Below are 13,287 nucleotides of genomic sequence, written 5' to 3'. Positions count from 1 at the left end.
ATGCTCCTTTACCGGGAGCATTTGCGCCTCGCCGTGTGTGTGGGTGTGTTGATTGTGTGCTGCCCAGGCGGGTGGTGGTTTGCCGTGGAGGCGGTCCGGTTCGCACAGCATGGGGCCACGAACGACGTGGTCCATTGCCGGTGCGTTCGTAGGCCCGAGCAGTTACGGAGGTGACTCCACCCGCCACAGGCATTGCACCTGAACCGAGGTGGAGTTTGTATGCAGTCGTCTCTGGCATACGCAGCAGGTGTAAATTTCTGGCCCTTGGTTTGACTTTATGCCAGCCCTGAGCAGAAGGGTGCGGAGAAGGTGTAGCCCTAGAATCGAGCAACGTTTGATGGATTTCGCCGACCTAAACGGGGTTAGATCGCCGAAACAACAGCCCTTGGTCTGGTAAAACCCGAGTCATTCCGGTACGTAGAACCGGCTGTCGTGGGAATGCGCTTCCTTATTGGTGGCCTTCGGCGCACAAGAAAAAATTACCTCATCAGTCCAACTCCGAATACGCCATCCACAGTATTTTTGCGCCAAATCCACCTCTAAATTTATAAAAAGAGGTGCATATTTTAATCCGAAATCTTTGTTTAAAATTAAAGCTTAATTCTCTAGCTAGAACTATATGTTAAAATTTTTTTAAACGGGTTACCCAAAATCATTGTACAAATAACAGAACCGTGCCCGAACTGTCTTACTTATGTATTTTTCTATAAACAACAATTTTATAAAATGAAACTCCAGTAGTTTCATCTTATGTGAATAATTCTTGTCACAAATACATAGTTTCGTGCTTATATGTATGTATCAGGGTTGTTGCGAATATTCGCATTCGCATTCGCAACCGCGGAGCTTCCGCATTAATTTTAACATTCGCATTCGCTTTCGCATTCGCAAAAATCAATGCGGATCTTTTGCGAATGCGAATATTGAAGGGACTGAAAATTACAGTTATTTTTTTACGAGTTAAACTTGGCCAAATATTTTGTATTCCGAAATAAACGTCATATCCGGATAATAAACAAACGGCTTATCCAAATTAAACAAGTTTGGTATCAATGAAAGGGGACTGAAATAGCTTTAACACTGAAATGTCGAAGNTATTTTTTTACGAGTTAAACTTGGCCAAATATTTTGTATTCCGAAATAAACGTCATATCCGGATAATAAACAAACGGCTTATCCAAATTAAACAAGTTTGGTATCAATGAAAGGGGACTGAAATAGCTTTAACACTGAAATGTCGAAGTGAGGAAAGCCACACATTGAAAAATATTTCAATAAAAAATGTTAATTAATTACCATAGAACAAACATTGGGTCAGGTATGTATTTAAATGAATTTCTTTAGTATTAAGTTATAAAAAAATTTAAATAGAGGTGGTGACCTTCATTCGTTATTTCTGTTTAAAAGCTATTAGTCCTCTTTAATATGATACCGAATTTGTTTAATTTGGATATTTGGTTATTTTCGGTCCCTGGAATATTGTGCAAGTGCACAGACGTATATCGAACCAGTCACAGAAGAAAGCATTAAAAATGAGTTACAAAAACTAAAATCGAAAAACTCTGATGACGTGACAGTTTCTCCAAATTCCGAAACAACCAAAAGAATGAGAATAAAGAATTCTTTGGAAAAAACGGTGTCTAAACAACGATTGTGCCATGCTGCTAGATTGTGAAGATGAAAGTCAGGAGGATACATCCGATAATTGCAGCCCCGATGAAATTCTCAAAAAGTAACTATTGCACCGCAATAAAAATAAATAAATATAACTGAAAGTCCTCTCAACTGGTGCAGTGTCAGTCAAAAAGAATTTACAATTTTGCCAATTTTCAAGTTTTTCAAGTTTTGTCGCCTCGAGCGCATAGTTATATAGAGGCGCAGCTTTGATTTACGACCCCTCGAAAGGTTTTTTAATATATTCCAACGGTTTTTATCCTCCATTCCCGCCCATCCGCACGAGGGGCGCAGTCCGCATGACGTACGGAACCAGTATTTTCCAGGGACAAAAAATAACTGTTATCTCGAATTTGGAAATTGAAAACGTTGCCCGAATTCTGAAATTTAACGAAAACGTTGTTTCATAACAGTTATTAAAGGAGAAATATTTTTTCCGTTGCCGATAAGAGTTATTTCGTAGCGTTTACTTTTCAAGTTGCTTGATAACTGTTATTGCCCGACGTTTATTTTTTACGTTGCTTGATAACAGCTACTGCCCGATGTTTATTTTTACGTTATCGGATAAGAGTTATTTCACTCTCTCACTTTTATTTCATCATCTTTTATTTCTCCATCTCCATCTTCATCAATATCCTAATCTGTCCCTGGTATTTTCAATTTTTCCGCCGAGTCAAGATAGGCAGGAGTTTGTTAAGTGTCGAGATCTAAAAGTGTTCAGCTACAGAACTAAATTCATCAGCCGATTTTGTCTTTATTTTAATGATTCATTTATTGGGAGAGGACAGTATCGATTTCTTAATGCTGAAAAGCGGATCTGATATATCAAACGTGCTGGAATGAGAGTTAAAATCCTGGCATAAGCAACGGAGTGGGTCGTGCAATTCAAAATTATTAAGTATAATGTTCCAATTTTTTAATTCAAGTACTAAAAAAAATTCAGTCTTATCATGACTTTAATTTTCCCCAAACCGGTTCACTTTTCACTTTTGGTTTTCATGTACATATTTACTATGGGCGGAATACAAATTTTCGGCAGAATTTTTTTCGGGCAAAACTCAGGATAAGGCAGATTATTAAAAATTATTAACGCTTCCTTTTTTTATTTACTTAAATAAATCACCCTATTTACCCATACAAATTATTTCTTGAAAATACATGACATCCGCATTCGCATTCGCATCCGCGGATGTTAGCTTTTAAACATCCGCATCCGCATTAGCATCCGCGGATGTCTAAAATTCCACATTCGCAACATCCCTGGTATGTATATATGAATATATTTTAGCAGCGCCACATCTTTATCAGGAATTTCTGAGAATCCAAAAAGAGTTATCGTTACAAGGTGCACCTCCTTCCTCTCTCACGGATAACGGTACATCGTATCGAGGTATAAAAATATTTTACGTCCGCAAACTGCATTACATCGCATTACGTACTCTCCTCGGGACAACAAAAAACTTTATTTTCGAAACTTTGCACAAGTGTACCGAATTCTTGGAAACGCCAAGACTTTTCTTTTAATATTTTCATCCAACTTCACTAACTTCAAACTGGTTTTTTTTTTTACTTTTTCAAGAAACAAAAATTATTGTGCTAGTGAATCTGGTAGTATGATTTAAGTTAAATGTCATAAACTTGTTAAAAGTCAAGTGATCGGCAACAACAACGAATGTCAATAAATGAAACTACCTTCAATTATAAGTTTCGTTCCTTATCTCCCAGAAATAGTCAGAAAAAGTCCGAAGTAGTCAGATTTAATCCAAAAAGCGTTCCTTAACTCGAAAATAACAGCAAAAATGAGAGAGCAACACTCAGTGAGAGTGACTCTCTTCAGTCCGAGGAAGTCAGATTTAGTCAGAAGAATTTTTGCTGGCAAAATCTTGAAAAGTGTCAAACTCAACTGAATTTAAATTAACGGAAATTAAAGAATACGCAAAAAGTGAGAATAATCTAAAAAGTAAAAAAGGGCAATTGAAATTTGAAGGAGGCAAAAAATAATTGACATAGTGTTTATTGTGCTTGTGCTTGTGAGAATGTGTTTTGTGCATACCCTGAAGGAAAGATTGGTCCAATCGCTCGAAAAATATAGTCGTAGGTATAGTACCTTTGTATCTAGACCAAAGATAGTCCAAAAATATAAAGCGATGTAATGTAAAACAGGTGAATTGTACTAAAAGTGGTCCGAATGTAATGCATAAGGTATGAGTTATGAACTAAAACTGGTTACAATGTCATACAATAGCGGACAACGGGTACAATTAGCGACTTACTGATATATAGGCACTTAGTCAACAAATTTTCATGTTGGCATGCGGAGACAGTATCCGCTAAGAAAATCTGAGAACCCCGGTTCGAATCGCAGCTGGCGCACGTTTTATTTTTTTCCCCCCAAAATTGGTTACAATGTAATGCAGAAGCGGACAATTGGTCCGAGCCTAGGACATTCAATGTTAAATGTAAATAGAAATTTACATGTTGTTGGACCAAACTTTGCACTAGTTACAATCACTTTCAGTCTAGTTTGTGGTGTGCTCTAAGTCTATTCCGAGATGCTACAGGGTACATTTCCATTCTTATGTGATGTTAGTTTTGTTGTTGCCATTCTTTGGACTAAAAATTTGGTTTTTTGCGTTTCTTTACTTTCCTGTTATTCTCTTTTAGTGAGCGCATTTTGCTTACGCTCTGGATAAGGAATGAACCTTTGGTATCATGCATAAAACTAAGTACTACAACTATCAATATGAAAGACAACAAAAAAGACAAATTTTTTCACAATGTATATTCACACGCATCGCATATAAACATGCATATACGCGTTCGCGACACACTTATAAAAATTAATTTCTAGTTTTTTGTTTGTGTTGTTATTATGACTACAATAGTTACATTAGCGGTCATATCTATAGCACGCCGTTTCGAAGTGATATTGTGTGCAACTTATGTTTATTTGTTTGTTTTTGAGAATTTTCAATTAAAATACAGTTCTTTCTCTAACAAACCCCATATAAACCCAAGTTTAACAATTTGTAGAAAACTTCAAAAAAGTGCAACAAATTTTCACCTAAGTTTCAAACTTTTTTCTCGGAAGTGTTAGAATTTTTTTGAGTACACAGTTTTTTAGCCCCTGCAATTTTAGTCTGATAATGTGCAAGTTTCAAGTGACTGAAAGTTACCGTTGATTTTTTAGAATTTTTTTCGCCAAAGGTGTTGCGGTTTTCATCCATATACAAATAAATTGAGTTTATTCATTATATGGAAGCCAATGCGACAAAAAAAATTCTAAAAAATTAACGGTAATTCGTAGCTACTTGAAATTTGCACATTATCAGACTAAAATTGCAGGGGCTAAAAAACTGTGTACTCAAAAAAATTCTAACACTTCCGAGAAAAAAGTTTGAAACTTGGGTGAAAATTTGTTGCACTTTTTTGAAGTTTTCTACAAATTGTTAAACTTGTGTTTATATGGGGTTTGTTAGAGAAAGAACTGTATTTTAATTGAAAATTCTTAAAAATAAATAAATAAACATAAGTTGCACACAATATCACTTTGAAATGGCGTGCTATAGATATGACCGATACTGTACATACATAGAGCTAAAGACCGCAAAAATTGAATACATACATATATTTACATAGAATGCAAAGTATAAAAAGTTTCTGAACTTAATTTCCCTGAACTTAAATTGTAACTTTCTGAATTTGAAATGGAAATTTTCTGAATATGAATTGTAACTTCCTGAATTTGAAATGAAAGTTTCTGAATTTGAAATGGAAATTCTGGATTTGAAATGTAACTTTCTACAATGCTCAATAAAAATATTAAAAATAAAATGTTAACAAGCCACAATAACATTGACAAATACGTAACTTTCTGAATTTGAATTGCAACTTTCTGAATGGAAATTCTGAATTTGAATTAGAAGTTTCTGAATTTAAATGGCAATTCTAAATTTGAATTGTAGCTTTCTGAATTTAAATTGTAACTTTCTGAACTACAACTGAAAAAGGTGTAGAACTCAATAGGTTTCAAAACTGAATACATAAAATCTATCCCAGGAATCTAATTTAAAAGCTCGAAATTTTTCACGAAAGCTTGTTGATTTTTTTTCATATTGTTACGATGGATTCCGTGATAGCCTGGATATCTAAAACTTGTCAATATGTGGTGCGGCTATAATTCGAACTGTATGTGGTGTAGGCGAGACTAACTCACTGTGATTGCCATAGTGCTTCGCTGCGCCTTTAACACTTAACACACGTATTGTTTTGAAATTGTGTAGAACGCAGGTAAAGTATCGACTTTCTGTTGGAAATTCTATTTACAATCGCATACTTCGAGTCTACGTACCACGACCATTCTTCAAAAGTGTATTAATTCAATATAGTCATTTTTGATATTGCGCCCAAAAAATATTCACAAATTCCATTATCATATGATTAAAGTGTTTTCTTTAATTTTTCTTTGAATTTTCTTGTAAACGGAATGTTTGCCAAAACGATAAATTGTTTCCCTCATATACTTATCACAACTAAAATTTGTATATTTCTTTCAATCCTTATTACCTATCTTTTATGTATTTCTCTTTCCTTCCAGAGTGATTAAAAAATTTTAACCACAAATTCATTTTAAACGCTGTATTTTATTTAAAAAAAAATTAACTAATTTGATGCTGTAGCAGTTATTTTTAAGTTCTAATATTATTTTACCGACTTTCGCACCAACCGGAGTTTGTATGAAAGTGAGTTAGGGCTTTTCTATATCTAATATGATAAGGATTTATAAAAATGAACGTCTCTATTAGAGGCACACTTCCAGGCGAGTAAAATTAATTCAAAATTATTTGTTATCGTACGTCGAGTGACCTGGTGCCTAAGGAATAATCTCCGCAAATTTTATTGCGAGTAGTTTTCATGATTATATATTTAATTCAAAATATGGGATCAAACAACCATTCATTTTCAAATTGCTGCTTTAACGCACCTATCATATTTTTTATTCGTTTTTAAAGTTAAGTGCTTTAAATATGTATTACTTTTGGTAAATATATTTATAATTTTTATCCAACAAAGGCCTCACCTGCAACTTGAGCAATTTCTTTCCGGTAGCATTTTTAAGTGTCTTGTGGAACTGTGAGACCTTATTACTATGCTGGCTGGTTATAGTGGGTACAGTGATATCTTTCAAATCACCATAATAATTTGCACAGTTACGGTGCTGTAACGAGAAAACAAAAAAATATTCTGAACTGATAACGATTAACCTGACATTATGAATATTAGCAAGTTTGTATTTAAATATATTAAGTGGCTTAGCATCACTTTTTTATCACATTTTTTATCTTCACAAATCTGATATGGTGACTTGAAATATATCATAAAATATTGCGCCTCATCATAGAAAATCGAGCTTAAAAGCCCGATTTTCATAAAAAGTTCTTGAGCTGTAGTTTACTTCATTAATGAAAATTCTTAGCTTTATCTTTAGCTCACTTTTTATGTATTATTGTAACTTCTTTAAATGGATCCTTAAGACAAAACAAAGACGAAGTGATTTTAGAAGTTGTTTTTAAGTGGAAGAATAGTAGAATCTTCACGCAAAAATTTTAAATTTTAATTAAACTTATATTGAAATTACTGTGTAAGTTACGAATACTTCAAATGTACGTAATACTTCACATAGCCGCACTAGATTTAAATTTTCTTTTAATTGCCCATAGATAACTATGTACATGTCCACATGTATGTAAAATATTTTCCAACTTACTTCACCATCTATATCAGAGCGCATAGCTTCAGAAATTTGATTGTTGTCCAATGGATTTTCTTGCAAACGAGTCCACATTTTGTGTGCAGCCAGACGTTTAGCGATCTTCTTACTTTTACCTTTTCCTACTTCACGATAATTAAGGATTGAACAAGCGATGGTAAATAGCCGTTCATGCGGCAAACCAACCTCTGTTTCGGTCTCGTAAGTTGGTGGTGGCCAACGACGGGACATGCACATCTCCTGCAACCAGCCAATCGGATTTCCAACAATTTTATCGGCGCCACTATGATAATGTATAAGTTGTTAGTATAATGTAAAGTTGTTAGTGTTTTTTTTTCGGTAACCTATTTTATTATTTCTACGAACTTTTAAATGGTATTATACTTACTCGCCACTTCCAACTGCATTTGCGTTTCCATCGCCTCCAACATTTGTAGCTGTAATGCCGCTTGAGGATGTGCTAACGCCGGCACTGCCGCCAACCTGTGCTGTATCAGGCAATTGTACACCGGTCAGTTTATCAATTAGTGCACGTGCAGCTGAATGTTTAGCCTCTTTTTTGGAGCGTCCAGCGCCCATGGCTGTGAAGGGTATATCCTTATCATTGAACGCCACGCGATAACGAAATGTTGGCTCATGTATGGCGCCCTCGATTTGCACCAATTCATAATTGGGTGTTATTCCACGACGGCTTAAGAGTTCTTGTAGAATAGAAACCGGGGTCTTCATAGCTAGCCCATTACTATCGGTCTGAAAACGGAAATATTTCGTATGTATTGATTAGCATTTATTCTATTTAACGCAAGTCTTAGTAGACGCTAAATATTAATTGAAGAGATTAGCTGTGAATAAATGTTTATGTTAATAACTCTTATGTTATTAGGGGAACTTCGGGTATTGTGGTATAGGAGCGTAATGTGGTATAGTCGCTATCTTCAATTCTGCCCAGTCAAAACATCTGATATTACCTTAACATGTGATGACTTAAAAAAAAACCGACTTATAATACAGATATGAAGTAAAAGCAGTTGGTTTTCCTTAAGTCGCACAAAACATATGTTCCAAAAATTTTGATTTTTTTTAACTGCAAGAAATCAACGTTATTTTTTTAAAATAAATTGATTTAGAAAGAAAAAACTGTTAATATTGCAAAAGTAAGTTTCGTATTTTGTTTATCAAGTCTCGGATCATAGAAAATTTATGTTTGGTAGATTTTGTACGAGTTTGTTTGGACATTTTGAAAATCGGCCATTGTGGTACACAATGTTAAGGTATTACAATACCACATTACCATCCATACGTAAATTTTTAATTACTTGAACACCACTTTTATTCTCGATGCCAAAAATAGAGGAATCCAAAAGTGGACCCAAGACAACATGATATAAGCGATAACAGCTGCCTTATCGCAATGTGGGACAGTATACCGCATTATCCGAACCATATAAACCACATTATCCGAACCATATATATTTTTATTTTTTTTTTTCAATATTTATTATTCGAGAACAGTGAAACTTTAGTCATAAAATATTTTTAAATGAAATACATATATTCAAAAATAACAGATATTGAAAAAAAAATTTATGTATATATATATGGTTCGGATAATGTGGTTTATATGGTTCGGATAATGTAGTTTATATGGTTCGGATAATGCGGTATACTGTCCCACATTGCGATAACCCAGCGGGTTAAATGTAGAATACCTACAACTCCCAAATTAAATAAATTTATATTAGGATCGATAGGGCTCTTAGTCCTTATCATATTGGTATAATTTTTTTGCGCGAGAAATAATAATTACTGGTGTTATTGAAGTTCAAAGTACGTAGAAGCTGGAAACAACTGCACTACTTAAAACTTAATTTTTTATTATTTTTTTGAATTGCAGCGGACTCTTACCAATTTTATAGATTCCTCAATTGCTAACTTGCTTGTCGCATCAGTTAAGTCAGTAATCTTATCTTTCTTTGATTTAATGGGACGCGGCGGCATCTCTACTTGCGGTACCTGCTGCATGTGGCCATTGGTTATGTTGTCTAAAGTAGTTAGCACCGCTGGTCCGAGACCATCATACTGACGTCGAGGTGCAAACCCGGCCTGCTGCTGCGGTTGATGCTCATGCCCTTGGATATTTTCCATTTTACAACGCTTTTTCTTTTATTTATACTGCCCTTTTGCTTTAAGTTTTTTATATTTGAAATGCCTAGAAAAAATGAAAAATTGGTCACACATACACACACATACATAGTAAAGATCAAGAAAAATCGATATTCCGACCATCAGCTAGAAAAAAGGCAGCGTAAAATATATCTTTCCGATCAACTTAACGTACAGTTACAGTTATTTGAAAAAAGAATACGATTACCTATGCGTAGTGATTTGCACTGATTTTTATTTAAAAATAAATTATAATTTGCATTAAATTTATCTTCAAATAAAGAGCAGCAAAATCCTTCCCCACGAAACGCAGAGAAAAAGCGAATTTGAAGCCAAGAAAAAAGTTTCGATATGTAGATGTAATCGCAACATTCTTGACAATCGAAATAATGAACAAAGTGTTAAGCACTCTATACACATAGTGTTATATCGTTCAATCATTCAACAACTTTCAATCGAGAGGGAACATACAGCCCTATTCTGCATTTCGAATAAGTTCCCACATTCCGCTCCGAAACAATCGTACTTTGGTATTCTGCGAGAATGATAGAATACAAGATTGCGCCGTCCTGGCGGCGGTGACATTTGTGTACCACAAGTAAACAAAGCCGAATTGGATGTTAAAGGAGAATGTGAAAGGCCGTTCGACCCAGGCCATTTAGCGTTCAACTCACGCAGGGATGCACGAAAAAAATGGAATAGCTAAAAATATCAATATCCAAAAAAATATCAAAATATTCGCCATAAAAAGGCGTTTGCATTGTTCAACTTTGCATTCTACTTTTGGTTGAACGGATTTTCAACTAATCGCTTTCAACAAAGTTAGTCGCCAGTCCACATTTAGCCATTCAACTTTTTTTTTCGTGCAACCCTGCGTGAGTTGAACGCAAAATCGCCACTTGCAAACACCTTTTGAGAAGAACAAATTTTTTTAAAATTAAATTTTCGACAGTAAACGTATTTTAATAGTGGTAAATTGTAAAAATATTTAATTAAAATAGGAATTAATTAGGAAAATGTGAAAAAATTGTGATATTTGTGTAAATATTAGTGAATTTCAATGCATTTAAGGTGTCTGGGGCGTCGTCTACTTATAGAGCAGAATTGCCAAATTCGAAAAAAAGCAGATTAGTAGTATGTCTGACTGCACCAGCTTTGTTCGCTGCATCGTGGGTATTCTGAGTTACGATCCATACTTCAACAATTTACAGGTTGTAGTAATTGTACAAAAACAACATTTACCGTTGGTATGAACTCGTAGTGTTAAAAACAGTTTGTTTATATATTCTATGCATACCCTGCGTACCATGAATTCAAAGTATTACAAAACTTGTTTATGATTTTTTTTTAAGAAATTGTACAGAAATTTCTTTATACCATGTTCTGACCGACATCGAAAACATGTTTTCGTTGCTAAAACTTTTTTTCGACCTAAAATTTGTGTTTTCGTCCATTTAAAATCTGTCAAACAAAAACCAGTTTTCGTTGAAAACTACTTGAAAACTTACGTTCAACTCATTCCAATCGGTGTCTTAACTAGTTTTTTTCGATTATTTATCGAAGTGGAAGTCATATTTTGTCATCTTTAAAACGTCATTTTGGATTAATTGTTAAGTAGACGGCCAAAGTAAAATAAGAATGAAAGTAAAAGGTTGTTAATTAAAAGAAAATGAAGGAAAAGTATTTTGGTTTTGTTTTTGTGTAGCAAACTGTAATCAAAGGATTTAAGAAATGTCAACGAAAACACTAACAACCGGTTTGATAGCCTTCAGCTCACAATCCGTTTTAAAGTGTTTTCGTTGTCGGTCAGAACATGGTATTACTACTTCTTGTCAACCACTTCATATCGTCCCGTTTCTGCTTTAACCACGTATCTACAATTTTTGGGAAAACTATTATTACCACTTATAACAGCTGTATAAGCGTCACACTATTTGAAAATAGAACAAAGACTTAATGAGGTTGCTCACTACTATTAGTGGAACCAGAAATATTAAGTATAAAATGCGTTTATTGTATCCTAGGGGAAGAAATTAAGCATTTTTTCTTACACTCTCTAAAATACCTCTATTGCAGATACGAGGTTGAGGCAGAAACGGAACGATATATTTTTCTTTAAAGATTCGTAAAAAAATCGGAACAAATTTCCGGTACTCTTTTTTTTTTTGTAGTCTAGATTCTAGGCCGGGACACTTAAGACCCGTCCACATGGAACTTTGGCGTTGCGTTGGCGTTGGCGTCGCTTCAACAGCTGACTATGAATACATGAATTCAAATGCAGCCGTCCACATAGCCAAAACTCGACAACGCTCACGCCAACACAAAGCAAAAAGATGGCCAACTCTCAACTTTTCGCGTGCGTCACTCGTCAGCGGTTGCAAATAAATAGAATTATGTGAAATATTTTTCCTTTTTAATCAAGTGCGGGCAAGAAATATCGGCCCGTAGTCATAGTCAAAATAAAGTCGACTTTAAAGTTAGTTGCAGCTTTTTGACATAATTTTCAATGGGATATCTGTCATAAAAGCTGCAACTAACTTTAAAGTCGACTTTATTTTGACTATGACTACGGGCCATCGTTTTTAATGCAATTATTGATATGAAATATTAATTTATCTGTCGTTAGTATGTTAATTTAGTGGCCTAAGTATTCGCTTTCAAGCGTTCATTGTAGCAAGCATACTTTTAACGTGCGTTTTGTCAAACCAACGCCAACGCCAAAGCCAACGAAAGTTCTATGTGGACGGGCCTTAAGATCCACACAAAATCGCGGTTGTTCCTCTTAAAAGGTTGTTTCGACGGTATAAAGCGAAGGCCAGCTCAGTGGGTCCAAAACACTAGGCTGATCCAATAGTGTGTTCGAAATTTGTTAGACGGTATTTTTTGTCAAATGCTTAAATGTGCGTAGGCTTTGTCTTTTCCATAGACTTTGCTGCATGATGTTACGCAAGATTTGTAACGAAAGGCTTGTAGCCAGTTGCAATTAGCGCATCAGTAGTCGTTGCGATCCGGAATTAAAAATCGAGTGGCCAAGTAGCTTGAGGCTTATACGTATTGACGTATATTTTAAAATCGTAGATTATCCGGTTTTGAGCGAAATGGGTTCGGTTTGGAATGTTACAAATACAGAGTTGTACATAAATACAAAAGGGGGTTTGTAATTAGAAATTAACGTTGGCTTTTTGTAAAAATTTGGAAAGTTGTGTAACCTTGGCAGTGTTGTTTCCATTGAAAATCTCTGCAAAAGTTTTGTGGTCTGTGTTATGAGTCTCCTGCAGTGAAAAGTCTGGTGTACGTAACCACCAGCTTGTCCACAGAAACACTGATTTGTACTTAAAACACGAATTTTACATAGATATGTTCTGTCATAAGTATGACCGGTTAAAATCCTGTTCAGCCGTTTGACCTCAGCAGGGGACAGTAACAGTTTCCTGAACCATGTCTGTTTATTCCTATTGCCCAAAGTAGGAGCAAAAAGATTCCGTGATCCCGTGAGTATTCCAAAAAGGAGTTATACCAAACAGGCCCGCAGAGAGCCGAGCCGGGCCCCTGGGACAGTTCGCGTTTGCGGGCCCCCCTAAAAAATAAACTCAATCTAGTAAAAAAATAACATACAAAAATTTTTCAATTCACATTGTCAGTTTTATTTCATATAAAATAAGATTTACTAGAGCACTTAC

The 13,287-nt window shown here is 35.0% G+C and overlaps 1 protein-coding gene across 2 annotated transcripts in view; it reads right to left on the bottom strand.

Annotated features, from left to right (window-relative positions):
* Positions 1-9,963, bottom strand: part of loqs (double-stranded RNA-binding domain-containing protein loquacious) — a 20,693-nt gene extending 10,730 nt beyond the window's left edge. The window contains exons 1-5 of one of the 2 annotated variants that reach the window (XM_017611691.1): positions 9,816-9,963; positions 9,350-9,653; positions 7,833-8,194; positions 7,442-7,727; positions 6,755-6,892 (exon numbers count right to left, since the gene is read on the bottom strand). In XM_017611691.1, coding sequence (XP_017467180.1) covers positions 6,755-6,892; positions 7,442-7,727; positions 7,833-8,194; positions 9,350-9,589 — 1,026 coding nt within the window. In that variant the 5' untranslated portion in view covers positions 9,590-9,653; positions 9,816-9,963. The remainder of the gene's footprint in view (positions 1-6,754; positions 6,893-7,441; positions 7,728-7,832; positions 8,195-9,349; positions 9,654-9,815) is intronic. The other variant, XM_017611692.1, reaches the window with a different exon arrangement.
* Positions 9,964-13,287: the final 3,324 nt, after the last annotated feature.

Source organism: Rhagoletis zephyria, unplaced genomic scaffold, assembly GCF_001687245.7.
Source record: "Rhagoletis zephyria isolate East Lansing unplaced genomic scaffold, Rhagoletis_zephyria_1.1 Rzeph_scaffold_00444, whole genome shotgun sequence".
Lineage (NCBI taxonomy): Eukaryota > Metazoa > Arthropoda > Insecta > Diptera > Tephritidae > Rhagoletis > Rhagoletis zephyria.
Note: the sequence above shows the minus strand (reverse complement) of the source record. Positions and strands in the feature narration are given on the sequence as shown.